An 18,267-nucleotide genomic window follows, 5' to 3' on the forward strand; every position below is an offset into this window, starting at 1 on the left:
AGTAAGGAAGGACAGATGAGCTGTTTGGAGTTACCTGCTTAGGTCTGTTCACAAACCGATCAATTTCTTTGCCAAACAGAGCCCAATAGAAGTTAAGCCTTTGTAGGCCATTACAAGCCTGTTGGCATTTATCTGCCTGAAGACTGGCACAGCTGGCATGGATAGCTTAGTAAATGTTTCCTATTTCTGGTTAAGAATAATTTTTCTGTACTAGTAAAACTGAGCAACAGAGACAATACGGCTTGACAGACACTTCTGTTGAAGCCTAAACTGCTGCCCTCTCCAATTTCAGTTCTCTGCCTCTTGTTCCTGCCCCAGTGTTGCCCCTCCTTTGTGTTGATTTAAGAATTCATGTGGTTGCTGAACAAACCAGCTTGTGGAGCTGATTTTGTTAAAAAATTGTATTTAAAATCTGAGTGTGTTTATTTTGTGGGCTGTTCAGACAGTTGTTTTTTTTTTTTTTTCCCTGACCTAGTTTGATTAATAGAATCATAAGCACTTAAGCTCTCACGGTAGAGAAGGCTGAGCAGAGGTGGAAATGAGTGACGAGGGGCTACTGATACAGCACACAGATGATGTCTTTCCAAGTAAAACGGACACCAAATAGCATTTGAGGAAGGTAATTGAACTGATGGTAGCATTTGATGTAAGTTCTCTCTCTAAATTTAAACATCCTTTAATGATGCAGAACTTTAGCATGTGGAATAATGACATGATGTAAATTTTAAAGCATAGATAAATATTTTTAGGTATTTCTTTATTAAAAATAGGTTGAACTGCACTGTAAACTTAAAATACCACATTTCTAGAATACAGAATAGTAAAATACACACTACAGTTTGCTCCCATCTATTTCTCTGTGACTAATTCTACAAAAGAGTAGATGTGCTGTAGTTGTTTTTGTTGTTAAACATTATTAATAAACTATGTTAATCTTCCCTGTGTTGCTGTATTTCAGAGCTAGAGATTTTTGTTTTTAATTGTCTGGTTTGATATCTGAAATACCCAAGCTGACGGTTGGCCTTGGGAATATTTTTCTTCCCATGGAAATAATGTGCTATTTTACATAAGTTTGGAAGGAAGTCATGTTTTGTTTTGTTAGAAAAACCAAAAAGTAGAGTAACTAGCAACTACAAAGCTCCCAGGCTTGTTTTTTTTGTCTGCTGATAGCACAGGTAAAAGGCCCTTTGAGGTGATGAGAGTGTGATTTTTTTTTTTTTCCCCCAGCCCCTGCAGCTTGCGTAGTCTGAAATCACAGCAGTGAACAATTTTTCTTACTTAGCCCAAGAAAATAATATTGTTTCTTGACCATAGCTTTTTCATTAATATCTCTGTGCTGTTAACGAAAGTTTGTATAAATGAAGGAAACATCTGACAGATCACAGCATTAATTTATAATTAACTTTCAAGTCAGTTTTTTTGAAGTCTGGCAATATGTATGTGTTTTATTGATAGTTTATTTTCAGGTGCTTGATAATTGTAATGAGAGTCTGTTGGAAACTGCTTTCTCTGAAAAGGTTCAGGATAGCTTCATAGAGAGTATTTTGCATTTAGGGTGCATGAAGTAAACCTTCAAGAAACTTCCAGGAGTTTCTAAGTAATAAAATTTAGCTTAACACAGCTGAAAAATACTTAGCTGCAGCTGAACAATCATTTGGTTGTATTGTGCCGTGTAAAATCCTGTAACAAAAAAGATCATTTGAGGTTTTTTTTATGAGGTGGTTTTGGAAAGCTAGCAACTTTAGGTCTAAGCTTAATGCATTGATTTTTGATACTTGAAATGTATTATCTTTTTTTCCTCTGGCAAGTATTGAATTTTTTGTAGGCTTATGGAAAAATCTTGTTAATCTTGTTGCTAAAATTCTGCTTTTTGAACATGAAAGTTGCCATAAATTCTGTTGCCTGAGCAGAAATTTTTTTAGTTTGAGGGAAAGCATAGAAGGGTGTGGTGGGGTGTGGTTGTTTTTTTTTCTGTTGGCCCCCCCCTTTTTTTTTTTTTTTTTTTTTTGTTAAACTAAACTAAGTTTTGTAGATGCTTGAAGTTCTGTGATGAATTCAGATAGGGTTTAATATATAATCATTTTTCCATTAGTAAGATTGCTTATGCTCGGGCTGAGAGACCTATATGCTGTCTTGATCTGATAACAGTTTCAGTTAAAGAGTGTGCCTGCCTTTCCGGAGTAAACTGATATGGAAAACCAGTGCCTGTTTGTGGTGTAATTGCCTACACTAGTTTTTCCCTAGTGTTTGTCTGAGTTCCTAACAAATCCTTTCTGCTTTATAGTTGTGTACAGGAAGCTGCAGTTGTGGATGGGATCATCAAACTGAACTGTGCTTCAGAGAACAAACAATCACAAAAGTGAGCTTTTATTTATTGTTGGTCAGTTTAATCCAGTTTACAGTGCATCTCTTTGAGAAGAGTGACTGCAGCTCCATGGGTAGTATTGGGGTGAGAATAAAGTGTTGGGAAGTGTGGATTGTAAGATGACATCGCTGCTGAGGAAATTGCTTGGGTGAGGACCTTCATTATGTGGTATTGAATCTAAATTAAAGAGATTATTGTATCTGAAAGGACAGTTTGTGAAGCCAGCTCAGATGCATGGCAAGCTTGGAGCTCACCAGTGCACCAAGTCCAGAGAACTTAGTTGAGGAACATCACTGTTTACAGGTCTGTGGGCATGCTAATGGTGAACTAGAAGAGGTTGACAAGCAGCATGGTGTAGTTCATTGAGCAGGGCTGTGCAGTTAAATACGTCCCTTTAGAGCTCGAGGTTCTGAGAAGCAAGTGTGAAAGCATTTGCATTCGTCTTTATAGGAAGTAAAAGTAGTACTTCCCCCCACCTACCCCTGCCCCATCTGAATTATTTTATTCCTTCATTACTCTTCTATTACTCTAGGCAACAAAACCCATGATGACTTCTTTTATTGTTCCGTTTGCATTGGGATGCATATACAGTTTCTCTGCTGGGTTTTATATCTTCCCCCCCACCCTTACCTTCCCTGCCTCCACACCACATTGAATCTGTTGGTTAAGAGTGCTCTTAAGTGCAGTATTGTATCAGTGTATGCATATATTTAAATTATATTAATAATCTTAAATGTAGATTAAATCACAAAAAAAGAACTGAGAAGTTTTACTGGACACAGTATGTTTTATTTCATAAATATATCCAAACAAAAATGAAGAAGATAATGTAATGTTGTTACAGTTTAAAATATTGTGTAATATTAAGCACAGTTACAAACTAATAGCATTCTTTTAAAAGGGCAGACCCCCTCATTTGTTCTCTCCTGCTTTCCAATTTGAAAGTTTTCATTATTTTATTTTTTTTCCTGAAATTTGGTACGGTAGCCAGAGGAGCTTTAAATATAGTCTTTGACAGCAGTACGACTGCTTGAATAGACTGCCTAATTTAGCGAATTATCTGTGTGCTTGTCTGTCACTGATGGATATTGCCAAAACGATCCAAGAAAAATAGGACATTGTCTTTAAATAAGGCTGTTTCTATGTTCTGTAGGCAAAACAGGAGCAATTTGAGCTGAAATTTTTCTATACTTCTTTGTCTTTCATTGTGAATCCTAGATGTATTTGACTGTTAAAAGTAAGTATTGGCTGATTTAAGCTTATAAGCATGAAGTTTCTTCAAAATTTACTGTAAAGAATGTGGATGTTGTACATAACTTCATGCAGTGCTCAGCAGAGTCTCTTTAAAATGCAAATATACAAGCTCTAGGACGCTGCCATTTTTGTTGGTTTTCATTTCCAGCTATGCATGCATGAGTAGAAACTGAAAAGAATAGCTATGTGTTTGTTTTTATTTTTTTGTAGAGGTTTTTTAAAATCAGTGGTTTAGGTGGGTTCCGTAATTCTCATTCATAATACCAGAGTTTAGACTCCTTATTGGTCAAAAAGAAGTGTTCATTTTGTGATTTTTTTTTTTTTTTTTTTTTCTTTTCCTTCTTGTATATGATGGTGGTCTGTTCAGAATAACATTGGTCCCCTTGTTAGTATAATTATCTAATGTCCAGTTCTACCCATGCACTTAGGTATACTGTGCGTGGGTGTATGCTACAGCTCGGGAATTAGGTAGCTGTAATATTACAAGTAATGGAAAAATATGGATGGCCTGAGGGCTGGTGAGCAGCGTGTAGCAACGCTCAGGTGTGTGTATGGAATAGGCAGTGTGGGGTCACTTAGTTCTGCAGTGCTGTGCTCCTGGAGTGCTGGCTGGGTTAAGCCCAGCTTTAGACCCAGGGTATTAAGCCTTTGCATTTAGGTATGGCACATGCATCTCCTTGCTTGCCGTGGCATCGGTGTGATTGCCCAGTCTGGAATGACACAATCTGTCTCTGTCTATTCTTCTGCAAAGGGGGTGCAGGGAATTATTAATTAAAGAGGGAAACCCTCTTTAGCGTGATGCCGGGTGAGATCTGGCGAGGTTAGCTCAGGTTCTGCGTGCAAGTCATTCTGCACTTTGGGAGATGAGCTTTCTGTAGAAACAGTCTAACTGCTTTGGAGTTACGCTTGCTTTCTGGTTTCTATTGTGGAGATGAGATAATCTGCCCATAAAGTTGCCCACAGAGTTAACTGCTATGTAGTTTCTTTCATTTGGATAAAAGTTTTCAGGACTGGGATCTTTAGCACATGGTTTTTGTAGGCCCTTCGTTTGAAGAGGATGCAAAAATGGGAAAGAAAAAGATTTTAAAACAATAGAAACAGCTAGCAGGACTCAGAAGGGAAAATGGGGACAGAGAAGAGGGACATAGCCTGGGGGCTTTTAGAATCAGATTGTTGCACTAAGACAATCCAGTATCATGTTTTTATTTATTAAATGGAAACTGTTTAACATTAAGACAGTTAAGACAGGCTTAACTATTCTTAGACAGATGGTATTTATCTTGTGCCGCTTGTGCTACTGTAGGGAATATTCTGAAACTTTATATGAAAAGTTGACTAGTTCTGACAAATTGATCTTAAAATTAACTAGCGTTTCTGGTCTGCAATCCTAGCTGCAAATCCCATACAACATAATTTAATGAAAATGTATAGGCTTTTTTCTTGTTTAGCAAAGTGAAACCTGTGTAGTTTGTTAGAGCTCAGAGCACTTACAAATGTGAACAGCAGAAATGGTCTAATAAAGTGATTTGGGAAAGGTTTTTTTCTTACACGTAGGTACTAGTGCAAGTGGACCAATAGTAGGCTTGGGACATCATCTACAACCCTGAATTTGTCCGAGAGATTATGTTGATGTTTCCCTGAAATTTTTAATTCTCCAGATTATTTTTCCTTTCCCTTTTTCCAGGGGTGGAGGGAGTAGTGTCCAGCACCCTTCCGTAAGAATTCATTTTTCTGTCTCATGTTTTGCTTCCTCAGCCCTAACACAACATGGGCTGTCTTTGGGAAATTTCTTAATCCCAATGTATCTGGTTTAGTTTCTTAAATGTATAGGTTTTGGGGCGACCTTTGAATTGCTATTAGAAATTGTCAGTGGCATTTGGCTGTAGTCCTAATGTGAAGACAATGAATCAATTACGTTATGAGAATTAACTCTGTCCTCTACGAATACACTCTTCTCTCCCTGCCTCCTGCCTTGTTTTTTTTTTTTTTTTCCCATACTTTCTTCTGAGGTTAGGGACAGAAAAAACATTACCACTTACCACAATACATGTGTTAACAGCACTGTAATTCTTTGGAGATGTTCAGCTGCCCACAACCATACAAATATGGTTCACTTGGTTTGAAAAACTGCTGCTCAAAACCAGAATTCATTAATAAATTTTCAGGGATTTTCAAAATTCATATTTTACAACCATGTATGCAGGACGCTTTGCTTTTTTCATAGCTATAACTTTTCTACAACCTATAGACGCATTTGCTTCTTTTCCACTCAATGCTTTTTCTCTTAATACAGACTTGCCATTTAAGAGGCCATTTCTAATGTGTTTATACATATTTAACTTCATGTACTATGTGTATCCCACTGACTGTTGCACGCTAACATTATTGCTTTAGAAGAACTTTTTCTTGCTATAAGGACATAAACAAGTGCATTTTTAAAATTTTCTATGATTTATTATTTGGTGCCTTGAATGTTAAATGGTTGTCTATGTTGTGCCCCAGACAGTAGCTTGAAACTAGTGCAAGAGGAGAGTGTCCTTCTAAGTCCCATTTGTTTTCAGATGAGAGACCTGAGTGTGCATAAGTTTTATGCTGTTTTAAAAGGAAGTGTTTATCTTCTTGTGAAGTATTATTTTTCTTACCATTTTAATATAACAGGTAACAATGATGTTTATTACTGAAAAATTCAATAGATTGGATTTGTTTATTTGATGGGAATATATTTCTCTCTGGTCTTAAATCCTTGTTTGTGGGATCTTCTGGGGGCTGTATTTCAGTTTTATGAAAGATGGGAATTCTGCTTTTTGTTTGGTTTGTTGTTGGTTTTAATCTAATTATATATAATTTCCATATAGATCTGCTTTTTATAAGCAGGTCTTATCTGGCAATTTAATTTTAGTTAAGCTTTTTTTAAAGCCTGAGTCATTTGTTATTCTCCAGGAAACTAGAATAAGAAGGGCTGTTGTTGATGCAGTGATAGAGTAAGTAAACATAATCTGTGTTTTGTTTTTATGGGATATGCTACTTCAGTATTGTCAGCTGAGCTTTCATGTATCTTTTGAATTAATTGGTACTTTTTTCCATGTCTTTTGGCTCAACCATAACTGAAGTGATTTTGACGTTCTGTATTACAAATTCAGATTCTGTCTTTCTGTTATTTAATGATACTTATTCTATGTAATCTATTTCCAGTTAATGGTATGTTTTTCCAAATTTTTGCTTTGCTTAGTATAGCATATAATACAGTGCATTTTCTGTACTTCATAATGCTTTTATGCTGTTCTCTAATCAATATTGTAGTGCACTTGGAATCACTGATTGTCTTTACTGTGCTCTTAACGTGAATGATCCAGGATTATTTTTTAAAATTTATTTTATTTTTATCTCTTGTAACCACTGGTGTTGTGGCAAGTGAGGTACAGGTGGATTCTATGCCTTGAGGCATGGAGGCAGAGTGACTCTGACATTTTGCTCTAGATTTACCTCCCCCTGCTTGTTCTCTTTCCTTTCCCTCTGTCTAGTCAGGTGCTTCAAGCACTATGTGCAACTTATTTGTATGCGTGTGTGCCTTTTTTCCTCAAAGAATACTTCCCGTCCCATGATTTGGGTCAACAATTGTGCCATTTGTTGAATCATTGTCATTCTAAATCTAAAAACTCAACAATTTTTCTTACACAGTATGATTTAATGTCTTGCATAAAAATGGGTGTAAAGCTCACATAGACTATTGCCTTTTGTTCAGTGTAAACGTGTTCAATGTAAATGAAGGTGTATTGAGAACAAACAGGTTCTATATTGTTTCCCTCCCCAGTCATCATAAAGTCTGATAGAACTTGGATCCAACCTGTACAAAACTACTGAAAATAGAGCTCTGCCTACAGCAGCAAAGAGCTTTCAAAAATCTGGATAGAGTGTACTCATGACTGTCAGGGGAGCTGGTGTGGGGCAGGGGAGGTAGCACTGGGTGTTTGGCACCAGCCTGAAGAAGACACCTCTGTTCAAGTTTACCTACCTTGATAATCAGAAAGGCTGGAATTGTTTCTGCTCAAATTGATTATGCTTGTTTGAAGATATCTTAACCTCGGGCAACTGGACATTTCAGTCTTTCAGTCCACAATGGCTATTGTGAATGCTATTATGAGATATTTGGTGAAATACTGTAGGTTGTTACAGTGCAGTTCTTGAGAGGAAGCCAGTCGTCAATGTAGTGGTTTTGTTTTGGGATGCTGTCAAAATAGTCATTGCCAGCACAGTCGCAGCATATGGTCCTTGATTTTGAAAAATGTGGAGCAGATTGGCATATTCTAGCGACACAATTGGATTATAAAGTAAAAATACAACTTCATTACCAACACTCTTGTAAAATAAAAAAGAAGCACTTGGTACTAGCAGAGCGATTAGTAGAAGTGGAATGAGTGTCCTATTTACAGTCAGCTGGACAGTTTGGGATTTTGTAGAATACCTGAGAGCAAGGTCTCTTATTCTGACTGTTTCAAATCTCTTTGTCTGAATTTCTAGAATTTTTTGACTCTTGAGTGGCTGGGTGGGAGGACTATACTTGGGGTATGTATCTACACTTAAAATCAGCTCCAGAAGCCTATTATAGGAGTTGGTATCTAATCAAAGAGGACAACTCCTGTGAGAAGGGAAAGGTTTGTCTGCTGTGAATATAGCTGTCCAAAAGTTAATTTACAAGACTGCTTGCAAGGATATCTGTGTGTCTTTGCGGTGAGAATCTTGATTTGTTCCACTTCTTTAAATCCATTGCATACCTTTTTCTGTATAAAGGCATTAGACGTGCTTAAAGCAAATGTGAATGGTCCCACTGTTCTGTAATTAAAATGACGTTTTCTGGTGTCTATAACTCAAGTATGTTTTTATCCTTTTTTTTTTTTTTGATTGTGAAGGTATTGCAAGTATCTGATAGAAAGGAATTAAAAGAATTGGATGTGAAAGGTATTAGAAGAATGTCTCCATCCTACTTAAATTCCTCTGTAAGCAGTGGCATCACATTTGGCAATATTAACCTGATGTTTTCTCTTGTAGGATAATCATGGGTCAAACGGGAAAAAAATCTGAGAAGGGACCAATTTGTTGGCGAAAACGTGTGAAATCAGAATATATGAGATTGAGGCAGCTCAAGAGGTTCCGACGTGCAGATGAAGTAAAGGTATTTAATCTTTTGGCTCTATTGCTTAAAAAAATGATACAAAAATTGATTTTCTTCTGATGTATGAATTGTCCTGCAGTTAACACCTGCAGTAACAATTTCATTAAATATTTTGTTAATGTACTGAAAGCTTGTCTTAACTCTGATCTTATAAACAAGTATGATACATTTATATGTGATTGAATCAGGCATGCCAAAGTATCAGAAGAGACTCCAGAGAGCAAGTATGGCAACTTCTTTAGTCACATATTCTTTCTAATTCCATTTAGAATTTAATTCCGTGCTAAACCTCTGAGTCTCTAAACATGAGAACATGGTTGGAGTCAAAGAAAGGGATAATGAACTATTTTGAGCCTTGCTGACATTTAAACAAAATTTGGACAGTTGAGTTTTGAGGACTTATTTTTTAGTCTGTCTGGTTTTGGGTTTTTTTGGGGTATTTTTGTGGGTTTTTTTTAATTATTAAACGTTATAATGCCTTAAGGTATTAGCAGGTGAATGTAGAGTCTTTGATTTCTTTGTAATGTTTACAATTGTGATTAATTTTTAGAGTATGTTTAATACTAATCGTCAGAAGATACTGGAAAGAACTGAAATCTTAAATCAAGAATGGAAACAACGTAGGATACAGCCTGTTCACATCATGACTTCTGTGAGCTCATTGCGCGGGACCAGGGAGGTTGGTTAACATGTGTTGTGGTAATTCCACTTACAAGGTTGTTAGCACGTTTGTTGGTTTTTTTTTTTTGTTTTTTTTTTTTTACTGGAAAGTTGGCTGGTCTTTATTTTTTTTCCCCAGCATGACATGACTTAACAGCTAAATACTTTTCGTACGAGTCTCTTAAAGAATTTATTTATTATTTACTTCGATTGTATGACTTCTGAAAAGCAATAAATATGTAGCAGGCTACCTAGTTTTGAATGAGACACAGAAGTGAAACTTCTTTATTTCTAATAATACTTGGATCATACCTCTGCATCCTTTAATCATACTGTTTTTGTCTGATACTAGGAGTTTAATCTTGCTCCTGTTGGAGTTGACCCCCAGTGGTACCAATGAGTAGTTACTTTTGTTGCTACCGAGTTAAAGCTGTGAACACACCCACTTGACAAAGTCGTCTTTATGTTAATTAACATTATGTAACCACAGAGGCTCTAAAAGGAGTTAGTTGAGTTGATGCACCCTTGTGTTGCACAAGCAGACTGGATGCTAAATTTGTGAAAAACACTTCCATGATTGTGATGCAATTTGAGCACCTAAGCTGGCTTCCATATAGGTAGCTTGAGCAGTGATTTAAGCCCACTCCAACTTTCCGTATCCATCCCAGGTTAATTTATCTTCTTTCTCAGTTGCTCTTTAGGCACTCCTCCAAACTAAGACAGTTTGAAGATATTTCATGTGTAATAATCTGAAAAACTAACTCTTTTCAGTAGGAGGAGAATGAAAAGACTTTATTGTGGCTATCTTTAAAAAACCCAAAACGAATCACTTTCTCTTCAAGGAAATTTGTCAGATTATCCTTTTCCCAAAATTTTGGAGGGAAACTGGGGGAGTTTGTCAGAGGTGCATTTGTGTACGTGCATGTTCAAATGCGAACAGGCAAGGACCTTTGCCTGAATGTTTTCTCTTAAACATGACTGAATTATGCAATTACTCAAGTACAGCTCTATACAACTTGCATGGCGCTGTAGGATCAGAACTTCTGATAATAATTAACACAGGTACACATCCAGTTCTCACTCTCTTTTTGCTAGTAAAAGATCATTCCTCGCTATTCCTCTTTCTTTTTTCTTGTTTTCTAGCTCGATTCACTATTCTTTTATGTTAATTTCCTGCCGGAATTGATAGAGCACACTAATTACTGCTTTCAAATCCAGTCTCTGTCTCATGAATCAGAACTCTAATGCTTGATTTAAGATTGCTATCACTATAAGTTATGGCAATGAGACAAAGAAATGGTGGGGGTTTTAAAAGATTACTTTAAAATCTTATTTTCTTAATATGCTGAATTTCTTCAGAGTTGCATAGGACACTGGCTAGAAGATTAATGACCTGATGGAAAGGTTTTGTGAGAGCCTTCATGTGATTGGTGAAGACTGTGGGGCATTGTTGGTGACACAGGTTTTCTCCAATGGCTAGTCCAGTCAACATCATCCAGAGACCATAACATGTCCTGTGCTAGCCTAATAAATATTAAGATGAATTCCATGCCAATACAACAGGACAACATAACTGAGACTTAGTACCAAACACTTTGTGTCATTTTGACATTGTTAATTTGTCAGCCTGAGACTTCTGGTTCCAAAGATAAAAGTAATTATTTTTTACTTCTGTTTTTTTAAAGAAAAATACATGAAAAATATGCTAGGTGGCTGCTATCTAGAAAATTAAACTTTAATCTGAAATGGGAATAAAGCACTAGCATAGGACAGTGTCTTGAGTATTGATATACACAGCAGAAATCTAATTTCATTTGCTGCAGATTAAAAAGAAAATAAATAAATCTGGCTTGTGTCCTTCTACCGGGGTACTGTCTCTGTATACTGTTTGTTACATTACTTTGTGTATTTCTTTAGAAATATGAAGCTCTGTTCATCTTTCCCTTCGGGAAAGGAAAAAGATCTTTTGTCTCCACTTCCTTTTTTCCTTTCAGGTAGCTATGATAGCTGTTCTAAACTTTGTTTTACCTACCTCCAAATCCTTTTTGTTGTATTTTCCCTAGCTTCGTATGTTCCTGTCTGCTTTTGTTTGTAACTTTTTTCATACTGTTATACTTGACAAAATTTGTGTCTGTTAACTGTTGAATAGATACAAGAATAACTTAGAAGATGTCTGTATTTCTATGGCATTTTTATCTTTTGAAGGCTATATAAACCTCTGAACTCTAAAAAAAAAAAGTCCCATAGCTGAAAAACTCATTGACATGTCCACATGTTGCATATTCAGAGTTAATTTTTATTTTTCCATTGTAAGCAGTGAGCATAATCAGAGGCTTGAGGGTAGGATAAAGAGAAACAGACCACAATGGGGAAACAGGGCAGGAATTAACAAGACATGGAGGATTTATTTCTATAGATGTCTTGCTGGCATTAAAGTAAATTATTTTGTTTTTTAACATAAATAATACATGATTTCTGCCGTGTATTGATCTGAAGCCAGGGTAATTCAGTTGCTTCTCTGATGGCTTGAGTAAATACTCTGACATCAGTGTAGCAGCAACAGGTACTAAATCTGAGATACCAAACATAATTGGTATTGTAGGTTGAATAGCCTGAATAAAATACTATCCCAGCCACTTATTAAGTGGAAAAAGCCCCCATGATCTATTAGCAAAGGTATTGACATAGTAATAAATCTTGTGTCTTTTTTCTGGCTAAACCTATTCTTACTATTATGCCCTAAAAATGTGATGTGTTTTTCAAAGGCTGATATGGCTAATTTTGACAAACATTTTGAATTTTGTCCACTGTAGATGGTTCTTCTCTTTTTTTTTTTTTTTTCTTTTTGTTTCTGATGTTGCTATGTAAGTGTAACTTCAACCTCTTATTTCAGTGCTCTGTTACCAGTGACATAGATTTTCCAAAACAAGTCATCCCACTGAAAACTCTGAATGCTGTTGCCTCTGTGCCTATAATGTATTCTTGGTCTCCCCTTCAACAGAATTTTATGGTAAGTTTAAAAAAAATCCTGGGATGTATGGAGAAAGGAAGGGGTGAATTTTAGAAATAAACCAACAAAAATCTGTTGCCAGTTACCCTCCCTGTCTATTTGGTATTGGTAATAAGGCAGTAATAATCAGAAGTAGGTTCCCCCAAATAAAAAATAATGTAACTTTAATTGCAAACTAAACCTCTGTCCTCAGTGAACCTAAGTATCTCTAGAACCTTAATGTAAAGGGACCCTAAATTTCTTTAATTTAGGTGATCGATTGTCTTGTATGGCATTTAACAAATGTGGATTTATTTGAAAGCATATAATCAGTGTAATGAGAAAGGTTATCTGAGGGATATGAATGTCTTTATGTAAGACAATTAACCAATGTACCTGTAGCAGAATAGCAATTCTTATGGGATAAAGAGAACTTAATCCTGACAGTCTCCCCGCATTCTTATATAGCAACTGAGTATATAGCCTTTCCTTCTGATTAGCTTCACTATATGCAGAAACTATAATGCTGGAGTTCTGATGTAGGTATTCGACTTATTTGAAAGGCTGAGCTTATTACAAATTTTGTCACATCATTTTGCATATGATCACCTTTGCTGACTGATTGTGATGATAATAATTGTAACAAAGTGATTTAAAATAACCAGTTTTACCAGTATACGTACAGAGCTCTTCCACACATTGTTCTACTTGCTTTCAATTCATCAGTGTTTGGATATTTTGTACTGCTGCAGAATCATGATTAGCAGGAAAGTTTAAATTTATCTTCTTAACAATAGAAGGTTCCTCTGTAGATTGGAAGATACAGCTGAGTGTCAAGGTCTGTAAATTCTACTGATAAAACATGGGAGTATGAATGCATTTAGTCTATATGCAGATAAAAATGACAGTGGAGTTCAGATTAAATTGTGAAGCATGTTTCTGTGCTTGCTGTTTAGACAACTTGAATTCATAGTCTTTTCATATCATATTTTCTTTTCTCTGGCAAAGCAATGAAGGGGTAGTTTCCATCGCGCATTACCGTGAAAGAGAACCAGGGAAGTGAGAATGAACTTATCAAAGGCAAGCTTCCCAAAGCCAGGTAGCTTACTGTGTTCAGTAGTAGAAGCTTTGTGGAAACACCCTGCTAACGTTAATGTTAGGAGCTAGTGACAGTATCTTGAGCCAGTTGCCACTAGTGCAAAAAATTTTTGAACAAAGATGAGGGTTTTGTTTTATTTATCTAGTTAATGGTAAATGTGCTAAAGCAGTGAGGCCTGTAACTGTGAAAGCTAGGCACTTGTAGAATGTGAAAATAGCAATGCAGAAATGGTCAATTGGAAACTCAGTTTAAAACTGTTTGATTATAACTGTTGCTACTAGGTAGAGGATGAAACTGTTTTACATAACATTCCGTATATGGGAGATGAAGTGCTTGACCAGGATGGTACTTTTATTGAAGAACTGATCAAGAACTATGATGGGAAAGTGCATGGAGACAGAGGTGAGCCCAAACACTCAGGTATACTAATCGCTTCTTCCTACATAAATAATTGTCAGTATTGCTTGTTAAGGCCTGATGCTTGATTGTTACAGTAGTATCTCTAGAATCCCTGCATTGTGTAATGAAATACATTAACTTTTTCCTCTAGACCATACAGTAAGTTGTCATAATGCCTAGGTGCAACTTTGAGAAGTTCTTGGTCTTCAATTTTATGCTCGGAGTTTTGGAATATAATAATATAATGCCCCTCCCTATGTGTGTCTTGCCTAGCAGAAAGTGGCAGGAGAAGTATGCAAAACTCTGGTAAAGACAACACTTGTGAATGGGATTTGACAGAATAACCTCTTGTGGGTTTTGGGTTTTTTTCCTTTAAGGAAAATATGAGCTATTTAAAAACCTCCTTTCTGTAGTTTATAGAGCAAAGTTGTATCCTTCTGTTGGCACACTATATATATGTATTCATAGGTGTAGTTTATCTCTTATTCTGTGTGGGAGCTGGACTGCATGCAATGCCATCTGTCCCTTAGTTTGCTAAAGTCTCGGTGAAGTAGTAACCTTTCACTTGCTCTGTGTGCCCACTCAGAACTGGCTTATACAAGCCTGAACTTTACAGTTGTAAAGATTTCTCTGACTACTCTGCTTCCCCCTTCACAGAAGCATTACCCACCCACCTCTCTCCACCCAAATGGGGAATTGTTTCTTAAAATTGATTATATTCCTGTTAATGCTGGAGTGACTGAGAAAGAGAACTACATTTCTGAGTACATCATGTGCTACTCAGGAAGGTTAAGCCTGTGATTCGATAATGAATGCTACTCAGTCCTACCCAGACTTGTTAATGTCTTTCGGATAGCAGTTTTTGAGGAACATGAAGTGTTTCATGGGGTTTTGCCTTTGGATATTTTTACAGATTTACTAATTGCTGTCATCCTTGTCAGAGAACTGGTTACGTCAAAGTGGTGACTTTACTAGTAAATGTCTTATATTATTTATTTAATTTATTATTAAATGTGTCTAGCTTTAAAATTAATCTTGTTTCACTGTTTTGAGTACCAAGTTTATGATGGCAACTACTGTTATTATGGGTCCTTCAAAACTGTATATTGAAAGCAGAAAGGTGGTTTTCTAGTGTTCCAGTAACTAGTATTCTTGTGTGACTAGATTTAAATGTAAACGCTGTGGGAATCTGTAATCCAGAGGCATTCTCATGTAGGAGTCAGAATTGTAAACTAGCTCTGTAATTGCACTTTCAAGAGAGAAAGTCATACTAACCTGTGTATATTAAGAGTTCTGTTTAAAACATCCAAGTGAAGTATCTGCCTGTTTTCATTGTCTACATAGGAATAAAACAAATTCCTTCAAGTTATAGTTTGACATCCAACCCCACTCCAGGTTCAGAAGGATGGTGATAAGCACTGCAGTTCCCACACAGTTCAGGGTTATTTTTTGAAAAGTAACAGCAGTCTCTGTCAACACTAACTACAATTTTACTCTCTGAAGAAATGCCTTATTGTCTGTCTGTGCTGCCCTCTGAATTTCACAGCAGAATATAAGCTAATAAGCAGATATATGCAGCATTATATGCTTCAGTTTTCTTTCAGATTTTTTTTGTGTATAGTTGTATTCTTTTTTTATCACCTTGCCAGTGGGGTCTTTAAGGGGGGAAGTGGATGCTATGAACTACCAATCAAAAATCTCTCTGGAGATCGCCTAGCTGTCCAAGGATAGATTTATAGACTGTTGATATGCATTTCCAGGCTGGCTTAATCCAACCATGTTGGCATTGGGATTCTAGCATAAAATCTTTTAAATAGTCTAGCTAGTAAGTAATTTATCTTCCAAGGAAGAGAGGTTTATTTATGTCTACTGGTATGAAGCACAGGGAGTCAGGAAAAGAAAAATTTCAACGTTTCCTTCTCCCCTTCCCAGTTGTCAGTCTAAGAGTTAAAAATGTTCAGTATTTATTTCTTCTCAGTTCATACGCTGAAACTAAGAGGGGGGAAAAAATACAAAATTGCTTTTCCTAAATTACAGTATTTGTCATAATTTAATTCAGATGTAGGGAGGGTTAAAAATACTTCATATAAACCTTTTGCTTTTTTGTTCACTCCCAATTTTGCTGAATTTCAGAATGTGGATTTATCAATGATGAAATATTTGTTGAGTTGGTCAATGCACTTGGTCAGTATAGTGATGATGAAGATGATGATGACGGAGATGACAATCCTGATGAAAGAGATGACAAGCAAAAAGATCGGGAAGGTAACAGGATGGGTATGTCTGTCTACACTTCAAAAGTTAAAACAAAAAAAACCCCTTTCTCTAATCACTTGATAAATTTGTTCAAATTCTTCTACTTGGTAGTTTTCAGGTCTAAAGTAGCATCGCTTTCTTCATAATTTCTTTTGCCACTTAGTTGAAGAGTTGTACTGAGAATACTAAGAAAGGTACTTTTGCCAGTTTCTGTTTATCTGCATACTGAGACAGTCAATTGGGCCAGAAATCTGTCTAATAAATGCTTTGGTACTCCTCAGAAAATAAAATATCATTTTGCTAAAGTAGGCAGAGTTCTGAATTGCCATCTCCATCTGCTGGTGAAATAATGGTTTCTCCAGATTTTACTAGTAGAGTTCTCAGCAGGAAAGATCACTTAATGCAGTTTTAAGTTTACTCTAATTTAGAAATAAAAAACTTTGCAGCTTTTTTTATTAGGATTTTGGCAGAGTCCCCCTTTCTCTGAACACCTCCTTGAAGTAGCAAAAGATCAGAAATACACATTTTTTGTTTTCCAAATTTTCTGCTGCTTTGACAGAGAAAGAAAGCCACCCACCTCGGAGGTTTCCTTCTGACAAGATATTTGAAGCCATTTCCTCAATGTTCCCAGACAAGGGTACAGCAGAAGAATTGAAAGAGAAGTAAGAAAGTATTCCTTGGTATATATTGCTGTGTTGCTTTATGAAACAAAGATTCCTTGACTTTGTTAAATATTTGTTGATTAGGAATGGTCCCCCTGGCAGCTAGGTTTTGTGGCAGTTGTAGAACTTATGCAAGTGATACTTGAAGGGAGTTGGCTGTTCCCACCGAGTCAACACAGAGGTGTTTATTAGCCTTCCTTTCAAACTAATGAAAAGTGGGTGCTTGCGTGTGTTTAATAATCTATGTTATTTTTTTTGAAGTGGTAAAATTAAAGCTTCTATTTAAAAAAGTGAAGTCTCCTTTGTGGAGTTAGTGAGTAATATATATGAAGAGACGACAGTCCAAAAAATAAATGCATTCTTTCCTAGCCAATTTTATATTAATGAGTATGGAATTAATAACTTGTCACGTCACTGACAGATTGACCTTTCTAGCTGGCGTATTTCTTAAATTTTTAAAAATTCGTCACTTTAAATGCAGAGTGGTACTGAAATAAAAAAATTACTTTTTAAAAATCATACTGAATAAATGACTTCTATTTCTTTCTTTTAAGATACAAAGAACTCACTGAACAGCAGCTTCCTGGAGCTCTTCCTCCTGAGTGCACACCAAACATAGATGGACCAAATGCTAAATCTGTTCAGAGGGAGCAAAGCCTGCACTCTTTTCACACACTCTTCTGTAGACGCTGTTTTAAATATGATTGCTTCTTACATCGTAAGTACAATTGCAGCGTGCTTGTATATCTCTTATTTTTTTTGCAAGTCAGGAAACTTAGAAGTACCATAAGATGCAATACAGAAGGAAGGAAAGAGAAGAAAAAATAAAAGCAGTAATATCGCTAAAGTTTACAAAAACAACTTGTCCATGTTGACGTCATTTTTCAGTGAAAACTATACCTCAGAAAACTGAATGCACCTGTTCGGGGTAGTTTGTTATCTTTTTACATTTAGGAGTTCCTATAGAATTCCTGACTTGGACCAACCTCTAATGTTACTTTTCATAATTTTCAAGAAAACGATATTGTTTTCTACTACTGTTTCTGTGTTACGCTTTCTTGGTTTGTGCATGGAGAATGGAATGTATTTCTCCATAAAAATACCTGGTTATTCATCAGACTTGCTTCATTTTCCAGCAGGGAGAATGAATATCCATGAACAGTTTTATCTTTTATTCTCTCAGGTTACTTTCTAGCCGCTTTACTTGTACCTGGTGGTTTGAAGAATTATTTCAGATAGTTGAGTTTTAGAAATAGTTGTATCCTTTCCACTGAACTACTTTCATGTTGCTCCATTCTTTTGGGGGAAGGATATAACAAGAGTGTTAGCAGTGATGTTAGTTTCCATTTGCAAAGTATGAAAAATAAGATTCTGAAGTGCTACTTGAGACAATTCTTTCTCTGAGAATGGGGT

At 36.2% G+C, this 18,267-nt stretch overlaps 1 protein-coding gene across 7 annotated transcripts in view; it reads left to right on the forward strand.

Moving 5' to 3' along the window:
• The first annotated feature begins 377 nt into the window (after positions 1–377).
• Positions 378–18,267, forward strand: part of EZH2 (enhancer of zeste 2 polycomb repressive complex 2 subunit) — a 38,409-nt gene continuing 20,519 nt past the window's right edge. The window contains exons 1-10 of one of the 7 annotated variants that reach the window (XM_074900873.1): positions 378–619; positions 2,285–2,359; positions 8,527–8,575; positions 8,666–8,789; positions 9,340–9,468; positions 12,343–12,459; positions 13,819–13,939; positions 16,070–16,213; positions 16,752–16,854; positions 17,409–17,572. In XM_074900873.1, the coding sequence (XP_074756974.1) occupies positions 8,673–8,789; positions 9,340–9,468; positions 12,343–12,459; positions 13,819–13,939; positions 16,070–16,213; positions 16,752–16,854; positions 17,409–17,572 (895 nt within the window). In that variant the 5' untranslated portion in view covers positions 378–619; positions 2,285–2,359; positions 8,527–8,575; positions 8,666–8,672. Of the gene's footprint in view, positions 647–2,284; positions 2,360–8,526; positions 8,576–8,665; positions 8,790–9,339; positions 9,469–12,342; positions 12,460–13,818; positions 13,940–16,069; positions 16,214–16,751; positions 16,855–17,408; positions 17,573–18,267 lie in introns of all 7 variants that reach the window. The other 6 variants (XM_074900871.1, XM_074900872.1, XM_074900874.1 and 3 more) reach the window with 6 other exon arrangements.

The sequence above is a fragment of the Athene noctua genome, chromosome 2, assembly GCF_965140245.1.
Source record: "Athene noctua chromosome 2, bAthNoc1.hap1.1, whole genome shotgun sequence".
Lineage (NCBI taxonomy): Eukaryota > Metazoa > Chordata > Aves > Strigiformes > Strigidae > Athene > Athene noctua.